This window comes from Lepidothrix coronata, unplaced genomic scaffold (assembly GCF_001604755.1).
Source record: "Lepidothrix coronata isolate B3197 unplaced genomic scaffold, Lepidothrix_coronata-1.0 Scaffold10, whole genome shotgun sequence".
Lineage (NCBI taxonomy): Eukaryota > Metazoa > Chordata > Aves > Passeriformes > Pipridae > Lepidothrix > Lepidothrix coronata.
Genome location: NW_016690190.1, coordinates 9131417 through 9154943, shown reverse-complemented (window position 1 = coordinate 9154943; position 23527 = coordinate 9131417). Strand labels below are relative to the sequence as shown.

At 39.9% G+C, this 23527-nt stretch overlaps 1 protein-coding gene across 1 annotated transcript in view; it reads right to left on the bottom strand.

Annotated features, from left to right (window-relative positions):
* Nucleotides 1-15958: 15958 nt before the first annotated feature.
* Nucleotides 15959-23527, bottom strand: part of ETNK1 (ethanolamine kinase 1) — a 32672-nt gene continuing 25103 nt past the window's right edge. Inside the window, exon 8 of the mRNA XM_017804721.1 lies at nt 15959-22921. Coding sequence (XP_017660210.1) covers nt 22849-22921 — 73 coding nt within the window. The 3' untranslated portion in view covers nt 15959-22848. The remainder of the gene's footprint in view (nt 22922-23527) is intronic.

Genomic DNA, 23527 nt, shown 5'->3' with positions numbered 1-23527 from the left:
GACAGCATGATAAAAGCAAAATGTAGTTTAGTGCTTTATTGCAGGGTGAAAAATTAAATATTCTTTGTAACATTATGCATTAACTATTTCCACTTCAGTCAAATCAGCTAAAACCATACTTTGATTTCTTTTCAATTTCTTTTGCAACATGAGCATTTTCTTAAATTTTTAAGGTTGTATTTTGAATCAGAATTTTTTCTTTCAGAAAATTTGCAATAGATTTTAATAATCAGGCTTAGGTGGTTAACTTTTAATTTGACAATCTGAATAAATAAATTTTTGCCGCAGATATCTCAAGGGCTTTAAAAAAAAATTGTTCACACTGAAGCAACCTAGCACAAAGAGCTTGATGGTTCAGAGGAAGAGTAAAAGCTATTAAAAGGTGTAGTAACTGAAGAGGAGGGGCTACACATCTGATGTCTGTGTCATGAACAAATCTACTCTGTGTTGTGACAGTGGTCAAACTCACAGAGGAAATGGACTTCCCAAAAAAAAAGCCTATGTGACAACAGCATTAAGTGAACACCTCACACAAGCTTCTATAGAAAGACACCAGACCACTCTATTTCTGTTTGTGTCTGCATATGATTTTCAACTACAACAACAATGCAAAGGAATAATTGGGAAGGGACCTGGCTGTGGAGCTTGCTACACATACATGAGCTCAGCCAGCCCCGGAGATTTCCAGTCAAAAGACATCTGGATGATAGGTAAGAAGTGTGAATAAGCCACATGAGCCGTGGGGTATTAGCCCAGCACAGCCCTCCTACACACTGTTCAAGGCACTGCAGGACACAAAACATTAGATTGTATGCATTATATTACATGAAGTGGAATAAAATATTAGTTTGAAAAGCATGTTCAGAGTCACATCCTAAATTAAGCCTGAGGAAAGAATCCTGTCTAAATGTTGCAGACGTTTGGGGGTGGCAGCCAGTCTGCCTCAGGTTTTAGTCCTATTTTCTCCTAGAGCACATTGAACTCATCATCTCATTGAACAAGCTTTAGCAATGAGCAACTGTGAAAAAACCAACTCCAGAAAAGTCTGCACGGAGAGGAGGAAAAATGCAGTGCTTTCCTCCAGAAAGCAGAGCTGTCCATGCAAAAAGTAAAAGTAATCTTATCTTTCTTAAAAACAAACAATTGTTCAGATTGAAGAAGAGAAGGCTTCAGGGTGACCTAATTGTGGCCTTCCAGTGCCTGAAGGGAGCCCAGAAGAAGGATCAAGAGACTATTACAAGGGCCTGGAGGGACAGGACAAGGAGAGGTGGATTCAAACTGACAGAGGGTAGATTTAGATTAGATATTAGGAAGAAATTCTTTACTGGGAGGGTGGTGAGGCACTGGCACAGGTTGCTGAGAGAAGCTGTGGCCATCCCATTCATGGAAGTGCTCAAAGCCGGGCTGGATGGGTTTCTGAGCAACCTGGTCTAGTGGAAAGTGTCCCTCCCAAGGGTGAAGGGTTGGAATGAGGTGATCCTTAAGGTCTCTTCCAACCTAAACCATTCTATGATTCTATGATTTGTAACTCCTCTCTTCTGTGTCCATCTGAAAATGCCAGTTCTGCTCTTAAACTTCCCAGAGACCTTAGGGGCCATCTGGCAGAGATTCTATTTAGAATTAAGTTTATATTACCATTTCACAGGTTTTACTCTCCTAGGACAGACTCAATGGGCTTAAAGGCAGCAGAAGCACTGTTTCTAAAAATACAAGTGATAGACAACAGTGGTCACCACAGTCTGCCTGTTGGGTTTTCTCTGATGTAGTAATGAATTGAATGGTGCTGTGGCCCCCTGTGAGGTCTTGCTATAGAACAGCATCCTCTTGAGATGCTTTTCCTGAATAAAAGAGGAAAATGGTATCTACTTGGTCATGTTATAGTGAGAATAAAGCACAAACTGAATAATACATGAATTTCATACTTGTAATGCTCCCAGATGTTGATGTTGTCTTGTTGCTTCCACTTCTTTTCTTATATTTCTTCAATATCTCTTGTTGCCTGAATGGCTTGTGTTGTTTAGGTTGGATATTTTCCTAGTTCTGTTTCACTCTTTGGTTTTTTTGTGGTTTTTTGTTAAGTACTGCTTGGTGGGACATAAATTAAGCAGGAAATACTGAGGTTATCTTTTTATCAATTTCTGCAAAATGTAGCTTGAAAAGCAGAGCTTGGATCTGCCTTACTTACAGAAGCTACTTGCTAAAAACCTCCAAAGATCTGGAAAATTCTGAGTCCAAACTTCATTTGATCAAAGGAATTAAAAACTCTCAGTCTGAATGCAAGCCAGAAAAGTGCTTCCAGACCTTCCAGACAGGACATAAAATACCTACGAGTTAAAAACAAACGAACAAACTAGCCAAACCAACCAACCAAAACCCAAACTAACAAATAAAGAAAAAAGCACTAAAAAACCCTCCTAAGATAAGTTGTGAAGTTTTGATAGAGCCTAATTATTTCATGATTGTACGTGCAAATTGGAGGATGAGAGGAGAAAGGGACCTGGAGTTCATAGTTGATGGCAAGTTGAATATGAGTCAGCAGTGCCCTGGCAGCCAGAGGGGCCAACCATGTCCTGGGGGGCATCAGGCAAAGCAGCAACATTTAGTCAAAGGAGGGGATTGTCCCACTCTCTTCTGCACTGGTGCTGCCTCACCTCAAGTGCTGAGGGCAGTTTTGGGCACCACAGTATAAGAAGGGCTTTGAAATATGAAGAGTGTGACCAGAGGAGAGTGACCGCGATGGTGAATGGCCTCGAGGGCAAGACTTACAAAGAGCAGGGGAGGTCACTTGGCTTGTTCAACCTGGAGGAGAGAAGGTTGAGGGGCGACTTCACCACAGTCCACATCTTCCTCAAGGCGAGCAGTGGAGGGCCAGGTGCCCAGGGATGGCAACCAGCAATGGAACATGAGGAAATGGAATGAAGCTGCATCAGAAGTTCAGATTCGACATTAGGAAAAGATTCTTCACCCAGAGGGTGGTTATGGCACCACACCTGCCAGAGTTCAAGGGATATCTGGATGATGCTCTCAGTCAAGTGGTTTAGTTTTAAGTAGTCCTGCAGGCAGGTGGACTTGATGATCCTTTCAGCTTGAGATATTCTATGATTCTATTTGCATAGCATAAATAATACACATTCTGTAGTATACATACATACAGGTACAGCTGTATTACTTTCTCCATACACCCATACTATATCTTTTTATACACATGTACCCCACGTGAACATTTTGGGAAACTGTTTTTCACTTCTGTCTTTTTTATAATTTGTACTGAAAGTAATTTCTCTTCTGTAAAGCAACCAAAGAAAGAAATGGTACATTTGTCAACTGGATGGAGTCTGTCACTGAGCTCATGTGTACTGCTACCAGCCCTGAAGATGCCATCTGAAACACAAAGGATCAAGAACTTAGGCACCTATCTCAAAATCTTCAGGCACCTGAATCAAAATCTAACCACTTACCCTGACCTATGACTTTACTGTCCAAATGCTGTAAGCAAAGCATCTTCCTTATGCATCACCAGCACTAAAGGTCCTTCAAGCAAAACTTAGGTTCTCCATTAAAAACGTGCTTTATTGAATCTGCGTGGGAGAAATAGAATAAAGTTTAGTAAAATTCTCTTCCTAATGCAAAAGAACATCTAGGTCAGTCATTGCTACTGTTTTTCTGCAGTGTTAATGAGAGAAAAAGCAATAAATTTTTGCCACTTGGAATATGACTCAGAATAAGAGACAGAAGATCTACTGATTAGGCAAGGGGGGTTTTGTTCATTTAATTAAGTGGTTACTTAATGAAGTAAAATGGTACTTTAAATCTAAGTATCTAAGCCTGTAAAAAGTTTAGGAACACTGTAAGTGTTTGTATTTCAAAAGCAGCCTGGGTTAAGATTATTTCTCCTTAAGAGGTGACATCTCAGTTCTACAGATGGAGAGAGGACTTTGAGTTCTAGCAAGATTAGTCATTGCCAGTAACATCACCACTGTACAGTAAAGAAAGTATATTTTTGGGTATAATGTTACTTACTGCTACATGAGGACAGTTGCACAGATGCAATAAAAGTTTGTTGTTTTTTTATGAAAAATGTTGACAGGGAAGACAATCTTGTTTCAGGATTTTTTTCTTAAATATTTTTTGTCCAAAATTTCAAACCGTAAAAGTTTGGACATGTGCAAACTGAAACACTGAAGCTGAAAATATCATGTGTACATTTTTTAGCCAAATATTTCACCAGGTTGGATACTTAGTGGCTATTATTAAAAAGTTTTAAAGTTTAGCTGTACTTTGGAAAGAAATTGCTTCTTTAGAAAAAAGCACTTTCTTAAGAAAATATTTTTTTGTTCAGAAAACCAAAACAGTAACAGATTTAAGTCTTGGTGCATGATACAGAATTGAAAACAGATATTTCCCCTAGGAATATCCATTTCATCAAATTTTCCATGTTGACCAAGCAGTTGTTTTTCTACACACAAGGTGGGGGAGGAGTTTTACAACCATTTTTCTGTTGCCTCTGTCATCATTTCTCACTCTTTATATCTCTCACCCCAGTCCCTTAGACTGGGGTTACAGTGCTCCTGGTTCCCCCCACCTCACTGGGTTTAGGCACCTGCCTGCTGCTTGCTGGGAATCACAGAATGGATTGGGTTGGATGGGACCTTAAAGATCATCTTGTTCCAATTCCCTTGCCATGGACAGGGACATCTTCCACTAGACCAGGTTGCTTGGCCTTGAACACTTCCAGGGATGGGGCAGCCACAACTTCTCTGGGCAACCTTGCCAGTATTTCACCACCCTCCCAGTAAAGAATTTCTTCCTAATATCCAATTTAAACCTATTCTCTGTCAGTTTGAAGTCATTCCACCTTGTCCTCTCACTACGTGCTCTTGTAAGTAGTCTCTCTCCATCTTTTTTGCAGGCTCCCTTCAGGTACTGGAAGACTGCAATTAGGTCACTGCAAAGCCTTCTCTTTTCCAGGCTGAACAATCCCAGTTCTCTCAGCCTTTCCTCACAGGAGAGGTGCTCCATCCCTCTAATCACCTTGGTGGCCTCCTCTGGACTCACTCCAAGAGGTCCATGTCCTTCCTGTGCTGGGACCTCAGGGCTGGATGCAGCACTGCAGGTGGGGTCTCAGCAGTGCAGAGGGGCAGAATCCCCTCCCTCCCCCGCTGCCCACACTGCTCGGGATGCAGCCAAGGACACTGTTGGTTTCTGGGGATCATGTCCAGCCTCTCATCCACCAGCACCCCACGTCCTTCTCAGCAGGGCTGCTCTCAATCTGCTCATTCCCCAGCCTGGATTGATAATGAGAAGACTTTACTTGAAGCTTATTTATGACTCACCGTTTTTAAAGCAAGCTGTCTTCCACCACAGCTTGATACAAGCGATTGCTTCCTTCACATGTTTATTAGCGAGCAGATGCCTTCAGCTCCTCTGCAAGAGCAAAATTTTCACTCAATTCCTAACTTCAGTCGGTCACTTAAAATGCCATTTCCACCAGAAAAGCTGGTGGACTGCCTCTTCTCCCCTCACCACACTTCTCCACTGTGGTAGGGCCTTAAGTGGAAAGACAGTTATCCCTTAAGAATTCCTTAACCTGATTTTTTTCCAGCCACTCCTTGCGATGTTGTGTAGTGGTAGGAGAAGAGGCAGCTGGGGCTCCTTGGGCACTGACTGCACCTGGGAGGCTGTGGGATGGGCTGCCTGCCAGCGCCAGCTGCGTGGGGACGGGTTCAGATTGGGATGTCACAGTCCTACGTGGACTCAACAACAGGATTATTTGTTTGTGCATGGGCAGACACTCATCCAGGCTGCAGCAGGGACAGGAGGAGGGGAGCAAAAGAGAAAAGATGGGGGGGAGAGAGAAGTTGAAATGAAGAACCTATATGCCAGCCAGAAACTGCAGGAAAAGGCAGGATTGTGCCTGACAGTCTATTTTTAAATTGGCTGACAAGAATCCAATGTGTTGTTTGGGTAAGGATACTGTGCCGGCTTATAAGCAGAGCCAGTTATGGAACAAGAGAACAGTGCAAATCCCCTTTTTCTTGCTTCTGCTCATCTATTCTGCTCAGACTTCTAACCAGCAACACTGGTCTCCAGCTGCTGCAAGGAGCCCAGAGCACTGGGCATGAAATGACAGGTATTGGAGCTTCAGCTGGTATGAACCTGCCAATCTCCAGGGATTTCCCTGCAGCTTGGTGGCTGAACACAAGCTGAAGACCTGGCCCTTCATTATAAAAATTACTGTGCTCTGTTAGCTCTATGGGGAGGGAAGACATCCAAAGAGGAGGGAGGGCTGTGAGGGGATATCAGGCACACCAGGCTGCCCAGCGTCATCTGGAGTTTTGCCACGGGCTCCTCATTGGGCCAGAATTCGTCTTTTAATTTGTAATCCTTCATGGAGTGGGGTTTGGCAAATCACCTTCCTTTTGTGCCTCTCTTTACCCACATATTAACTGTGAAATGATGAATGCTATTCAACTCCCAGGTCGAGGGAAGCCCGCAGTTTTTAGCATCCTTGTTGATTTGAAAGTCTTTCTCTTGTTTCCTTGACACACACCCACAGATATTGAGATAGGTGAGGTACTTTGTGGTGTCAATGGCACTTCAGTATTTCTGTGTCCTGCCCATGTTGGGTGTGCAGTGGAGCAGCCACCACTACACCTGGGAAGAGGCAGCATTAGCCTGGTTCTAGATATTGCTTTTTAATATGCAAACAAAGGCTTTACTTGGAAAATTTAGATATTCTACAAAGTAAGCATCAGTACTTCCCAGGAATATTGTCCACTTTGATAAATGAGTGTCTCCACTCCTTTCCACAAGACTTTCATTGAAAATGAGATCTCTCCTCCTGACCTGAGCAACAGGAGTTCTGCCAGGGATGTCTTTGGCCCACAGTTTCACTGCCCATGTCTATTGCTGAAATCAAAGAACTTTTTGGAATATTTCCACCAGTTTCATCCAGAACAGCTTCATTTTGTTATGCCCCGGATAGACAGAAGGGGAACATAACACACAACTTTATCGTGGTCCTCGCCACAAAAGCAGCTCCCCAGAAGCCCAAGGGATGTGCCTGTGCTTACATAAACATACTTGATTCCCAGTTACACTACAGATTTCTCCTATTCTTTGATGATAAGTCTCAAATTAACTATTTACCTGCAAAGAAAAATACTAGAACTTGCTTATTTTTGGCTTCACATTTAACTTCTTTTCTGTCTTTTTTTCTTGGTGCCTCCATCTTTCATCTCTTCACTGTTATTCATTCCACTCACATGCCTATTTCAAACTTCTTTTCTCAGCCGTTCAATTCATTATCTCTTTTTTTCTTTTTCTCTTTCACCCCAGCCATGGACAACTGTGAAAATCTTGGACAAATCATTCTCCTACTGCCCATCTATCCATCAGCGGATACCTGATCTCGTCCCCCTGCAGTTTTTCATATTTCAGTGGCTAGGAAGCTGCTGCAGCACAGCAGCCATCACCAAGACTTACAGCCCGACCCAGTCATGGGCTGCTTCCCAAAATCACAGCTCTGGTCTCATTTTGGATGCCAATCTCCCACCATGGCCTTCCAGCTTGGGGAGTCCCACAGCCACACCATAAGCTGAGACAAGAAAATGCCCTGGTTAAAAATTAAGTGCTCCCAAAAGATGACTTTTGGGGGTCAGGCTGCTCCTGCCCAGGCTTGGGGCTACATCAAGACCGTGGGTCTGCAAACAGCTTTAGACGGATGGGCTCCTGTCGGTGGGAAATGGTGAGCAGCACAGCTCTAGCCTTTATTTCACATTGTTTGTCTGTTTGGAGGGGATCAGGAGATTTGAAAGAGAACTCCCCAGTTTCATTCCTGTGTTTCATTAAAATGGCCCTAATTTTGCAATCCCTGGTGTGTAGTGACCTGTGTGGTGTCTGTAAAATGTGACATCACAGCTTCAGCATCTTAAACCTTGACCCTCCCAGATCAAGACAGCTTGCACAGCTAAAACTTAAAAAAACAAAAAAAAACCAACAAAAAACCCAACAAAACCAAAAAAACTTTAAAATACATAATTTTCCATTTAGAAAGTGACAAAATGAGCTCACTTCAGTAGATGAAGCAATGTTACTGCCATTATAACTAAACCACTGTTACTGCTTATCATTTATAGAGTGGATGTTAAATGGATCAAGATTGCAAACCTACCTTGCAGAAAATTCAGGGCTGTGGAGAGAGCCTGAAAAGGTCTCCAAACCAGAGTAAAATTTTATGACTTCAAAATTGGCAAGGGGTTAAAAACTGCCTTTGATTTGATTTAGAACAATGAACATATTTCAATTTGGATAATGTTTATCCATCTCATTTGAGCTTCTCTTATATTAAATATGATGTGTTAGCTGGTATATTTAATATGGAGCATGTTAAAGATACTTTAATATAGAAAGAAAATAAAATTAAAACATGACAAAGTCAAAACAATTTTATTTTATATCAAAACAAAATGTTTTGATGTTATTAAAATAAATCAAGAAAGTAAAAATGAAATGTTTTGACTTTTTCTTGTTAAAAATATTTGTCAGAATTGACACATTCTAGAAAAACATTCGGATTTTGACAAACAGAATTCTTTTTTACAGAAGAATTGTTTCACTGAGCTCTAATTAAAAACTGGCTAACTCGCAGATCTCGAAAAATAGTTGTCAGTGGTGAATTATTACTGTTCTTCACATATATGGTGAAAGGGATCAGTTCATGGGCCAGTGCTGTTTAATATTACCATCTGTGATCCTGAAATGGATATAGAAACACTTCTGAAAAATTTCTAGGCAATGAGGAGTTTGGCAGAGCGCTCAGGGCCATCAGAGTGTGATGGGGATCACCTTGGGAGAGCAGTAACTCAAACACCAGGTGTCAGGAAAATCCAGACCCTGCCTCCACGAACAACCGTGTGGACTCTTCTGCCTGACAGCAACTCTGCCTTGGCAGGACAGCACTGAGGAGTTTTAATCAATAAATAACTAAGCAGGAAATGAAACGAAAGCAGGGCACAAACAAGCAGGATACTGAGAGGGGACCAACAGAGGAAGAAGGTGTCCTGCTCTGGTATCAGCAGCATGGAACTGGAAGCGTGGAAAAAATGCGCTGAGGAAAGGATAAGCTGAGTTAGTGAGCTTTGTTGTTTTGCCTGTCAGAAAGAAGACAGAGAGAGTTATAAAAGGGAATTTAAGGCAGACAAATTCAGAGGATGAAATGAAGCAACTTCTTTTACCAGTCAGTCTGACTGACCACAGCAATGTAGTACCTGTCAGAGCAGTGAACTCACCATTTCAGGCTGTCTTTAAATCAAGATTGGCTGCTTTACTGAAGGCACAATTATTTTGGTTCGGCCCAGCAGAAGTGGGGAAAAAAATTGTATGACCTGAGTTACAGAAAACATCAGAGTGGTTTTTTTAATATCCACTACATTTACAATCTATGTGAATCCACATATTGACTACTTGCACAGGGTAAGTAACCTGAAGATAGCAAGGATTTTGTAATTGAATCAAATTATGCTGAAAATCATGAATTTATCATCACTATTGTCAACAGTTGTTAAAGGTGGATGTTTGGAGTAAAAATACAGTCCTGGACATCATTTTACAAAAGCATTTCCACCTTTCAAAATTGTGGTGCTAAATCTAACGACACTGAGCTTTTAACCCTCATTTTAGAGGCAGAAGAAGACAGCTGATCTAGAATCACTGCACTGGTGCCAGGGAGACTCACGCAGATGCAACAGGAATATCTGCTTTCCTTCCCCATTTAAAGCTTCTCTGGTGCCTCAGACATTGCCCAAGACCTCTGGAAATTTTCAGCAAACACAACATTACCGTAGAAACATTTCATTCTCAGTGAGCACTATTTCCTCAGGAAAGAAATGAGGAGCTTAATCAATATAATATCTGTGTTTAATTCCTGCTCATGCTACAAAACTCATTGTGTGAAGCCAGGTTTGTAATTTATATTTGTATTATGCTCTTCTCTACATGTAAAATGGGAACCTGACCTTTATTTCTATCATGAGGTCCTTGGGCAGAAGACTGTCTCTTTCCCCATGAGTGTACATTTACACATAAAGGAAGAAGCAAACCAGCTTTGGGTACCAGCTCTTCTGTGACACAGATAATGTTTGTTCTTCTACTGCTCTATTTAAAAAAAATATAGCCAACAGTTAGGAAGTGCAACTTACAGATATTCTTTCCTATCCATGAATTGAATATTATATATTTAAATAAAATACTGAATTATTTGAAGGAATGGATTTATTGTATGGCATGTGTTTCTCTGCAGAACAATGTGACAGCAAGATAACACTTTGCAATTTCAGATCATTTCCCATGGCAAGGAAATTATATTTGCCAGCCAGCTGGTTTCTTTTACTCTCTTTACTGTACAAATGATAGATACTGGTTGGACTGATGTTAGTAGAACATTGTTCACAATTAAGTCTAGTAACTAGTACAATGATAGAAAATTTTGTATCAGCTTCTGGTATTTTCAGCTTTCAAAATCTACTCATGTTTTTCAGGTTTAGAAGTCTTCAATTGTTTTGCTTTTAGAGTAAGATGGCTTTTAATGAATTTATTTAATTGCATGTCATTATAAAACACATAATTATACAAAATATATAATGCTTAGTAATAGTGTATCATACAGAATTATATTTGATGCTATGTATTTTGAAGTTTAATAATATTTAGTATATTTATAGCTATGTTTACACTGTTTGCAATAATTTTCTATGTTATATTTCTTACACAGAATTGCATATCAGGAACTGGATTTCCTTGTTTTAATTGTGATAATAGTAACTGTTTGTATCTCTGACACAGGGGACATCAGCCATTACTTATCAGTAACTAGGACAAATCTAAGAATTTGGCAATTTAAATACGCAAAATACGGCAGCAAAAGAGAAATGGAGAAAACAAAATTGGTCCAGATCAGGCTAGTTAAGAGGTTAGTAGCAGAGCAAGGTGTTAAACTCCATCAGCTGCTCAGGCAGATACACATTCCTGCTAGTGAACCCAGCTGTTTAAATGCATATTTTCTCCCAGCCCAAAGGAATGGTTGGAGCAGCAGTGACACCCTGTTTGGTCCAGCATCATGAATCATAATGTAGCAACAAGAATGTTAGTCAGTGGCAAAGTTTAAAGTGCCACTCACTTTTTGTCACTCGAAGTAATTCTCCACCCACAAGTTCCTAACACAAGCATGTACTTCTCAAGCGAAGCAGCTGTAAATCAGGACACTGAATGACAGGACTTGAAAAAACTTGGCATGAAGGGCTCTGTGTCTCCATCTCATCAGGTCATTGACACAGTCCATATATTATTTCCTCTAACTGAATTTCTCAGCCATCTCCCCCTGTCAGCTTCCTCTGGCCTCCCTTGCTGAGGACCAGGTTACACAAAGTAAGAGGTAATATTTACAGCTCTCTCTCCACACACACCTCCATCCCCTCCCAGAACAGATGTTAGCCAGCAACTTAAAAAGATCTTGGTCTTTGTAATTCACAACACAAAACCAGCTGCAGCAGATTTTGCCCATTTTAGCCATAGAAAACTAGGCTATGAGGAATTCTGCAATGATACCACGCTGCACTTAAAGTCAAAACCAGCTAAAAATTGACAGAAACCTTGTTATGCTTGTTTTATTTGAGGTGACCTATAAGATCAGTTTTGCCCTTCTATTTTTTCATCAAACTTTTGCATTATCATCTGGGCTAGGTGAAGGTTGGTTAAAGATCCAAGATGCACATTAGCTCAGATTTGTCAAGCTTAGAACTTGGAAGCAGATCTGATTTTGGGACACTGTAGCAAGCAGCCCTGAACACTGTTGGATCTCCAATTAAACAATCAAACAAAAATATCCAAAATCACTACTGCTTTTGATAATATATGCCAGAGAAACAATAAAAATAATTAACTGTGACACCTTTATAAGGAGGTCTCCATTTTTTCTCAGTTGCAAACTCGTTATGTGCAGCAAACCTCTAATCTAATCCTGCCACTCTTCAGTATTTTCTCCTTCTCATCTTTGCTGCTCCCTTTTATTTCATGTCCCCATTTTTTACCTTTTCATTAATCACTTTTTTTCCATTCTCTTTCCCAAAATCCTTTCCTCATCCTTCTTCTCCATGGTGCTAGTTCCTCCTCTCATCAGAGAGACATGCTTTTCTTTCTGATCCCTGCAAATGAAGATCCCTTATTTGAATATACAAATATCCCTTATATGTCAAGAAACAACTGGATGTGTCAGTCAGTGTTCTGGTTTAGTTGACAGGGTGGTGATCGGTCAAAGCTTGGACTCGATGATCTTGGAGGTCTTTTCCAGTCTCAATGATTCTGTGATTCTATGATTTCACTCTTCCCCCATGCACCACTACCTCAGACAACTCCATTTGAACCACAAACATTGTTCATATAGGTTAAGATTGGGTCAAAACATTTTCTTGGTCTATTGTATAAGGTACAGAAAATAGTTTTTCATTGTTGTGCAGTATTATTAGATGCCATTTTATTAATTTTATTTGTTTTAATCTGTTTCTGAAATCTTGGTACTGCAGTGAGAGACTGCAGCATTTGGGTCAGAGTTAGACTCACAGAATCATTAAGGTTGCAAAAGACCTCCAAGATCATCGAGTCCCACCTTTGATCAATCACCACCTTGTCAACTAGACCATGGTACTCAGTGCCACATCCAGTCATTTCTTGAGCACTTCCAGGGACAGTGACTCCCCCACCTCCCTGGGCAGCCAGTTCCAATGCCTGGCAACCCTTTCAGCAAAGAAATTCTTCCTGATGTCCAACCTGAACCTCCCCTGGTGCAGATTGAGGCCACCTCCTCTTGCTCTGTCACTCGTTGCTTGGGAGATGCTGCAAGCCATCACTGCATGCCTGGTGTACACAAATGGGAAAAGCTTTTTATTGTAAAGCTGTACCAGTCTGACACCTGCATGACAACTTAATTCACCCACCTGTGCAAGTTAGTCTGTTTTGCTTTATATAGAGGAAGTATGAACGAGCTGCAAGACATTTTGGTACAGATAAAACATTGCCACTCACTAATTACCGGAATTGCTAAATCTGGACAAGCGCGCTGGGACAGCCAGGAACCCAGCACTCCTTCTGCAGCTTTTAAACACATCCTGTTGCACAATCCAAAGGAGTAGAGACTAGCCAGTAGATCACTAGTCATCGTTTTTCCAAGCTTGAAAATAAGTTTTACCTTAAAAGCTTCACTGATTTTTGTAACAAGAGCCGAGGGAGCTCAGTGAGTCCATCTGAAGAGGCCGGATCAACACTGTGGCTTGGAGCAACTCAAGAGCTCTCACAGTATTATCACAGCCCAGAGAGCAACAGCTGCTCACGAGCTGAAGCTGGAGACCAACTTTCAGAGAGCATCTTAAGTGTTTAAAAGGTCGAATAAATGAGTTTTTTGTATCTCACCCTCTCCACAATCTTGTCTTGTTGTTATCTCCCTGATAAAATCTGGGGAGAACATGCTGCTGTTTTTATAGTGCAACACGATTGGCAAACCCCCACTTTAGAGAAGTGTAGGTTGTAGCACGCATGACTAACGATTAATGATGCTCATTAAAAAATGAAGTTCTGATGAAATTCATTAATGCTTGGCTTGAGTCTTGCTAACAGTTACGCAACATTAAGAGCAAGGCAATTACAGATCTTGGCTGCAACTCATTGAGAGATAAAAGAATACCCTTTTTCCTGTTTAACTCACTGTATGACATGCTGCACTACAAAAATAAGCTGTCTTGAAAAAGCTTTCTCAACAATGAGAGAGAGCCTGCAGCTCCATTGCCACCTGCGGGTAAGTGCTGGAGTCTGTCATCCCCCTCTGTCTCCCAGGGCACAGGGAAATAAAGGTATCCATAGAAAGTAAGGATAAAAAGTAAGAGTGTGCTTCTGACTTGCCTTGGTCAGTCATAAAGTAATTTCAGGTAAACATCACCTTTGGCCTTTCGAGTGAATGCTGATACTTGAACACTCTCCTAAAAATTTAAAAATCAGATGAGCAGCTTTATTTTAAAATAGCAAGGCAGGAGACCAGGATGAGAGTGAACTGCAGGCTAATTGCAGGGAATATTAACAAGGAATGGGAAAGAAACTTATATAGATATACTTAGTATATCTATTAACAGTATAGACACATTAAATATAACTCTTAACCCATAATCCTATATACATCCTATATAACCCAAATCAGCTTTCTATTGTTATTAAGGTCAAATGTGCTATTTTGAATTCACTCAGGGAAATCTCCTAGAAATGCACACTTTATATAGTTGACATTTTAAAACATTCCATGTTGGAATCCACCACACATCATTGCTTTCCCTCCTATTGTGTCTGTAGTTTGCTCTTTATCTCAAGGAAAATGAATAACCTCTTCAGGATCATATTTTCTAGGATGACCTCAAAAAAAACTCCTTGTTACTTCCCATGGACAACTTCTAGCTCAAGTAAGAGCTTGCTCTGCAGTTTCTGGCCAAGCTGTGAATGAAGGACTTTTGCCTGTGGAAGAAAATAAAGATTCCATGTTACCTTGCACTAGTTCATCAGCACAGGAGATCTCCTTTTCACTGTAATTACAACAGTGAACAACAACTAGCCACAACTTAGCCCTCCCTGTGGAAAGCTTTGAGTATTTGGGTAGTGAATGCCAGATAAACACCATCTCTTGGCTCTAAGCAGCAATTCAGTAGGGATGAGTAACCCTAGATATCTAGTCATAGTCTGAGTATTTTCTATGAAATTGAAAAACAATTCTTAACTCACCCACCCTGTAGCAGTAGTAGTACTTCAGCAGCAAAAAGCCCAGGGGAATAGGGCACTTGTTTAGGTCAGCAAGATCCAGCAATGCTTGGGGTATTTGAGAATTTCAGGCTGCATTGATTATGTGAACAAACCATTGCTCTGTGATCATTACACTTCCAGAAAACAAGCGGAGTGAAAAGGAGAGGGCCTTGCAAATTAAGATAGAATTGTTATATGCATAAGAAACCTACTTAAGCAAAGATGCATGGGGCTCAAGCCTCCTACACTGCTTTACTTGCTTGTTATATGTCCCTTACTACATGTGCACAAACTCTAATAACACCTTAATCAAGCCCACTACAAAAAAACCCACAACATTTTGTATTTGGGGTATGGAGGAAATGGCCATTTTCAGGATGGCAGGCACATAATGGACCACAGATTTGGGCCCAAGAAATGTCTTCAAAAAATCCATCACAAGCAACTGTACAGAGTAACTGAAGCCCAAGTAAAATCCATGCTCTTGGTGAAATCATTCTCTTTGGGTGCACAACCAAGATGGAGGAAGCAGTTTTGTTCATGCACATCAAAACACAGAATCATAGAATGGTTTAGGTTGGAAGGAAAGATCATCTCATTCCAACCCCCCTGCCATGGGCAAGGACACCTTCCACTAGACCAGGTTGCTCAGAGCCCCATCCAACCAAGCCTTGAACACATCCCAGCTGATTTGCAAGCATCTAACCCTGTGCCACTGAATGCAGAGCCGTCTGCAGCATCATGGATCACCCTGTAAAATGGTCCCTCAGACTTAACACAGCCCCCGTGGGGATAAATTAAACATCAGAGCAGCCCAAAATTTGCATGCTTTCCTCCATTTCCTCAATGGTAGTGATTCCCCCTGACAGTCATGTTCCATCTCATTCCTGCCTCCCACATGTTAAACTTCAGTGGTCAATGACCAAGCCTATTTAATATGTAAAACTGTGAAGAGTAAACTTTGTATAAGCCAAATACTGACTCAAAGTATTTATTTTTAGAGGGGTTGTTAATCCCAGAGAGACTTCTGCATTTGAACACAAGTCAAAAGCCTTTAAGAACTCTCAAGTATTCCATATCAAGTCTTCAAACCTGAGGAATGCAAAATCATCACAATATATGCTAACAGTGCAGTTAGAAACAAACTTTATTGTTGCAGTTTGAAATTATTTACACAATATAAATCTCTTTGAAAGGTACATTACTTCATTTAATCAGTGGTAGAAGGCCTTAGAATAGCTTCAATCACATTTAGTTCAAAAGAAATACAATTCACTCCAATGGATAAATGATGCACCTAAACTCCACGACACACAAGAAGGGTCATAGGGACTTTTTGGGGGGATGGGAGTGCTAGAAGATGACAAAGGCCCTTTTATAAATTGAGCTTAGTTTATTCACAGGACACAAGTGGACTTGTGCTTAAAAGAACACTGAATAATATGCAGTACCAAAAAAAAAAAAAAAGACAAAATGGAATATACTCCTAATATGCTGTGGCCCTGTGTCTGCAAGTGTTTAAAGGATTTTGGACAGCTGTGTTAAGAGGCTTAAACAGAACTAGTGACTCTAACTCGAAGTCATATTTAGGAAAGACTGGATACATTCTTGGCGCTGAGACTATTCAAAGCACTTGTGTACAAAGCAGCAGCATTAACTACCACAGACTGCATCTGAGACACAAAACGTTAAATGGAAACTTCCTATAAAAAAAGAAATCACGCACTGAAGACTGGACACATATTTTTTGATAACACTTAAGAATTATTACTACCAAAAACTTAGAAGCATTTACTTATTTTTTTCCCAGTTCACGCTGTGTTTTATGGCATTTTATACAATATTTTTCACGTTTCTCTTCCACGGTTTTTTTTCACTTTGTGTTTTGCATGGGTCTCTATGTAGGGACAAAACCCCCACTTAACAGAGGAAAAATGCTCTTGCAATGCCACAAAAATAGGTTGGTGCAGGACCTGAAGTTATTTCAGCATTTTTTGTCAAAGTTTGCTAGATTTTAAGTAACTTCTTTGCTTTCTAAATGTTCACAACATTTCCATCAAGTTTCCCTCTGTGTCATCTCTCTATAAATATCAAACATATTTGGGAAGTCCATGCATTAAATTCTGCATCAGTGGGAAACCACAACAGCAGCTCAACCATTTTAGAAGGCTGCAGAAACAGCAAGTGTAAAACCTTGAACCAGAAATTTGGTAGTCTGGTGAAATCTGGCCATCCAAGATCCTAACAGGCTTGAGGGCCATTCCAGTCAATTTTCTGACATTTTGCAACAATAATAAACCCCTTTCTTAAAGAATTTGGTGCAGAGCACCACCTACACTATTAAATACAGACAAAAGCCCAGCACACAGTGTTGCCAACTAATCAACTACATGGGGTTTTGGCGGGTTTTTAAAATTATTATCTTCTGAACCATTTCTTCCCTCTCCCCCCACCCCAGGTTGACTGGTTTCCTAATGACACAATCTCTATAAATGAGACCAAGTGGAAAAGTCACTTAAAAAAGGAGTGGGGGGAAAAGTGGGGGGAAAAACAAACAAACAAACAAAATCAATCAAACAATGCCTTTTCCAGTATCTCTCTCCTTTACTTGGATGAAGCACCTTCATACAACTGGCCTGTGCAAACGTTTTGCACATTTTCCTTCCCACTCAAGGTCTCTAAGCCCCAAAGTGGTTTAAGCCATGTGGAATGGTGTGGTTTCTCACTGCTGAGAGACCCTTTCTTAAAGGCTTTGTGTGACTAACACAACACCTACTTGCACAAGACCAAAGGTCGTGGCTTTTCATATCTTTCACAACTGTTGAAAACTATCATCTTGCCACCCACAGTCATAAAAAGGGGGTAAAAGAATCAGCTGCAAGACCATTCCATATCAGCCTTGCATTTAACTCAAGGTTTGATCAAATGCTTTCTGCTCTACTACTGTGATTACAGCCTGTCTGGTGTGGAAGATGATAGGAGATAGTTCCCAATTCCAGTAGTTTAGCAATCTAGCACAACTTAGAACACAGTAAATAACAGAAAATATTAATACAAAGGACACACAGATACCTCAAAACACAGACAAGGAAAGATGTGGTCAACCTCCTCTGCAAACTACAGGAAGGACTGCTCCAAGCAAGAGATTATAGCCCACTGGGTTTTAGAACAAAGTTTTATTTAATCAAAAAGTTACCCAAATTTAAGATTTCTTTTGGTAAGAGTAACAAAACAGTATTTTGTAAGCTTTTGTTAGCTACCTAAGGCTTTAAAAAAATCTGAACTTTATTTTGAAGCAAACTTCACCCTTTACAATTTGCTCTTGTCCTTAAACCATGCAAGTAAACAAGCATAAACAATACCTTGCTACAACAAAAGCTGGAGCTTGAGTTTCCATGTGACTGATTTCCTTTTACTTACATTTACCAAGCCCATCCCTCCTCTTGACTAGTACTTCTTGGATAAACTCACTTCCCAGGACCCTGGTAATCTGAAGTGTCACCACTGATATGCACAGGTAAGGCTGACACGTTGTACAAACTGTATCAAGATCAATTTGTCAGATGGAGTATGAGATTTGCACAGCATTTTCCAGCACAGTTAAACACCAGTGAAAAGAATAAACTAACAGCTTGAAGGGCACTATGGGGTTTAAATAGACAGTGAAAGGCAACAGTGATGAAATACAGTCAGGGAAAAAGCATTGCTTCATTGTCTATGTTTCCAAGGTTAAAGGCCTCTTCAGAAAGGGACTTCCTATACAAAAAAAATTCTGATGAGAAGTTATGTACTGACAAAACAGAATATAAATTTAGTCCAAAAGGGAAATAGTGATGGCTAAGTATGGAAAGGAGGTTTTATATTTATGTTTACCCTAATGAAGCAGGGTTGTGAGCACAGGGAAGAGGGGGAGGGAATGACACACAGAAAATACCTCAGCTAAGTTTCAGATCATCTAAAGGGAGTACCAATAGTTCTAGCATTGACAAAAATTGACTGGCAGAACTATTTTAGTGATTTGGGCACTCAGCATAAGCATTTACAAGTTAGGAACTAATCTTAAAATAAGGCTCTATCCACCAAAATATATAAGTTGGGGGACTCCTATCACAACTACCTCAACCACTGTCCCCATGGGAGCACACATTTCAGGAGTGCTTCAATTCAACACACTTATGTTTTGAAGTCACCAGCATTCAAAAATGTATAGGAAACTTTTGGAAGTTTAAGTAAACAATTTTAACGGCTTTCCCTATCCCACAGGTACTACATGTACCTCTGATGCATGGTTTGCACTATTACTAGAACAGATTTTTCTCTTAATCTAAGTACTGCATAAATTCCTTTATTCCTAGAATCATTCCCAAGAGCAAGTTGTCAAAAAAGTTAACAGGGGAAAAAAAGACTCTGGATGTCCAAGGCTATAAATGGATACCTTAACATAAAACTATTATGTTGTGTTACAGGTCAATTTAACAAAAGAAGTCCGCACACAGAATTAAGATTTCTTCTTTACATCAAAATTTCTACAAAATAGGAGAGAATACAATGCAATACACAAGTCCATAAATGCAAGATACAGTACAATTCACACTAATTTACAAATGGTTATTTACACTGTTGTATATACACATACAGTCAGACCTGGTTAATGCAAATTTGGTATGTCCTTTTAAAATGCAAAACAGGTGTAAATGAAGGTATTTAAAATTATGTGATAGGAGACTAGGTACTGCTCAGAAATCTTTAGTGTTTGGGTGACCTATGAAATCAGGCCTGGATTAGCCAGATCTGACTGCAGAAATGAGAAGAAAAAAATTCACACTATTCTGCTTTACAAAAGCAACCAGGCCACTACGGTCTATTGACTTGATGCTATTTCTGCAAGAATGCCGTTACTAATAATCCTCTTTATATTTACAATATAGGCTTAACTACAGCAAGAATTATTAATTTTGGCATTCGTGCCCTTAGCTTAACATAAAGGCAACAGAGTATCTTCTTGGCAAGTCACAGTCAAAACTACTACAGGATGTTTCTAGAGCTCAGTCATTTTTTTTGCCCTCCTTCAAATATCTTAATGTTGCTATTACAGAGACTGAGATAAATTAATTGAAACAAGTACATGTTCTCTAGTACCTAACTTACATTCAGAATGTCCTGTATTCACAGTTTCAAGCTACCTTATCTGCAATGCCACTGCAAACTACTGCTTCAAACTTAATGCACCTGCAGATATTCCTCAGCGAGCGAGAATATCCAAGTGCTACTGGCTCAAACGGATGTGGAACAAGGCTCAAGGTAACTGGCATTTCCTTTTGGAAGATGTTTTACAGTATTTCCTCAGAACTGATCACAAATTGGTTTAATCTGCACTTGTCTTGAAGGAAAGCTGATGCAAAGCAGCGTTTAAGTGTGTAAAATTAATTTCAACGTGCAAAATTAAATCTTCTACCACGACTGCGAAGTCAACCACTGTAACCTGTGACAGTCCTTGTGCTTCTTCTAAGTGGCTCAGGAAAAGCTTGGAGTATTTACTACCTGCTTCAAAGTGCTTTTACAGGATTCAGTGGAACTTCACAAGGATGAGACTGAGCTGCACTCAGGAAAAGCTTTGGTTCTGCAGAAGCAAAACTTCCACTCCTACAGTTATTGCTACTTGAGCTATACAAACAAAAATACTACTGACGAAAACTAACTCCAAATGCAAGTAGTACTGGTACCTGAAAAGGGAATGTGTCTTGCAAGCCATTGGGAAACTTGGGATCTGTCAAGTGTTGGATTTCCCAAGACCAAGTGAACTTCACTGCCTTCTTTCAAATATTTCACAAATACAAAGCAACACTGTCAGAAATAAAGCCACCGCTTGGAAGAAAAGAGTAATAAAAGAGTTCAGAAATCTTTATCAGTCTTACTTCCAAGCACATCTTGCTGAACTTAAAGGAAATACAAGAGAGCAGGGTATTATTCATCATATGTCAATAATGTCCACAGGGAGAAAGTACAGAAGATCAAGGTCTTCAGTGCCTTCATGAGCTCTAGCAACATCCTTGATAACTGCTACAAAGTAAATTATAAATGTCTATTTTAGTTATTTGTTTCAACTACAAAGAAAGTTTGTCCAGTATAGTAGCCTCCAGCTAATGAAAATGGTTACCTCATTTCAAGTTACAAAAAAAATCCCAGTTCTCCCATTTGTGTAAGAATTTTTAAGGTTTTGACTGAAGAAAATAAAATAAAAAACAAAACAGAAACATTCAGAGATGAATATAAACAGGAGGAAAACAAATCCTAAACCGTGCTTTTGTAAAAGAACAGAATGCCATTCGAAATGGTCTTTAAAAGGTGAAAATTTTTCATTCACATGAATTTTCTTTGTCCTGAATCAATCCAAGCTTTTGTAAAGCACATATGTATATACGTGTGTACACATGAGACACACATACACACACAGCAGTGTGCCATAAAGCAACTTTGAATAAATATCTTTGCTGGAGTCTGTACAACAGACTTCCCCATAATATTTACTCTTCAGGTAAGTTTGTGTTTGCACGTGTACTTGCACACGCACAGACTTTGTACATGTGGGCACTTATGTGACCAAAGTGCAAAGTTTTTCAGAGTATCATCAGAGTAGAGTACATGCCTGCCCAGCTCCACACTGCACTGGTGAGCTTGATTTTCCTGTTGTGGGTTTTTGCCCCCCCTCTCGAGTCCCCCCCATCCCACCCCCCTTTCAGAGTTAAAGCCTCTTTTCCACACAAACTTATACATTGTCCCATTAAGTAAACATTGTCTTTTCAATTCACATTTTGTAATCCAGACCATTCTTGGTATAATAGCTTTAAGAAATAAGAAAGTGTGTGTGATGATCAAAGCCCAGTTGCTCAAGTCATACACTTTTCGATACCGTCCTTCAGACCGGAGACTTTGAAAAACAATTTGCTGACAGAAAAAAAAAAGAACCACCAGACACACCAGAATCTGCACAGCTACAGGACCAGGCATTTAAGACTTAAAATCCAAGGTTAGAAGATGACAAAGCAGAAAAATGTCAACAACACATGAACTGTAAACCTGTGTCTTGCTCCCCAGTGCAACAGGATCTCTGCTCACTCGTCTCCAGATCTGTTCCACTAGATCCTACTGAAGCACATCAAATACAGACACCAGAATAGTGTTCAAATTTAGAATCAAGTTTCAAAAAGGAATATAGATTTGGAATAGTGGTCTTTTGCTTTCAGGAGTACACTTAATAAAAAAGCAGCTTTCGCACAGGAGTTACAGATGGTACATGCCCTCAGAGAACCTTATGGCCACAGAACTTTCACATTTCTACAGCTTAACACATCAAGAAGAAAAAAAAAAAATCAAAACATTAATTATCATTTCAGCAAGCCGGTTGATTCTTGTGCAAAAAAAAAAAAAAAGAAAAGTACCATCGTATGGAAAGCTACCATTTTCTTTTAAAAAAAAAAAGGGGAAAAATAAAAAGACAATCCTAACCCTTCTCCCTAGTTACACTGGAGATCTCACAAGTCTGTTGTCACTCGTTTTGCTCGTACAAATCTTAAAAGGGTAATATTCTCTGACAAGTCTTCTTTAGCATAAGTTAATGCAACTTCAATAAAATAAGTTGTTAAATGAATCCTTTGGAACAACTTCACTGTCTGCACCCAACTTTAACAAAAACTGATGAAAGCAGCAATGGAATCATGTTAAACTTATAATAAATAATTCACATACAACATATGTTAAATTACAAAGAAGGATTAAATTGCCATTTCTACAACTTTTTATAGATTTAGCAAGTTTCTAATCCGTTTTATATCAACAGCAGTACGTATGCTCTTCATATTAAATTTAACATTGAAGGACTGTTTAGAGGCATTATTTATAAAGCAAGAACCACCAAGTGAGCATTACAGCACTTCAACAAATGTTTAGCTTTTTTCCAGTATCTGTTCTCAGAAAAGATCCAGGGGTTGTCCATCCACTTGGTAAGTGTCCTCCTCTTCGTTACTCAGGAAGAGTTAACGTCATGACCTCCAGTTTCATTTTGAAATACTGGTTAAACCGAACAATTGCATACCTTTTGAAAGGGAGAGAGAGAGAGAGAGTGTCTAAGTTAAGAGCAGGTAACTCCTTATATGAAAACAGCCATGCTAAGGAGGGCTGGTCAAAAGACCACCGACCCCAGGACCCTGTTTCCAACACTGACCCTTAGCAGCTGCCAAAGGAAGAACTTCACAACAGTACATGGATGTTCTGGTACTTCCTCACCCCACTCCCAGCTTGCAAAACAGATGCTGTTCTGGTATTATCAAAAGGTAGTGGCTGTGGTTTTAGTTGTTCTTAATGGACTGTCCGACTACATTCCCACAGAAATGTCATCTCGATTATTACAAGGATGGCATTTTATTCAAAGCTGACAAGTTTCGGGGTTCTATGACCCGTGTTTTCTCTGAGTTTGTCGCGCCATCTCGTGGTGACTCACGGGTACTGCTGCAGTAGATAAATCAGTCACAGGAACCCAGAGTGGTCTCATTGACAAAATGACACAATTAAGCCCAGCAAACTGGCTTAGTCAGCGCAAAAAAATTCCAAAGTGGGATCTTTTACCAGGAAAAAATGACTACTTTTATCACCTCACGCAGGCCCCACTGGAGAAGTGAATTCCTCTGCTTGTTGCCATAAA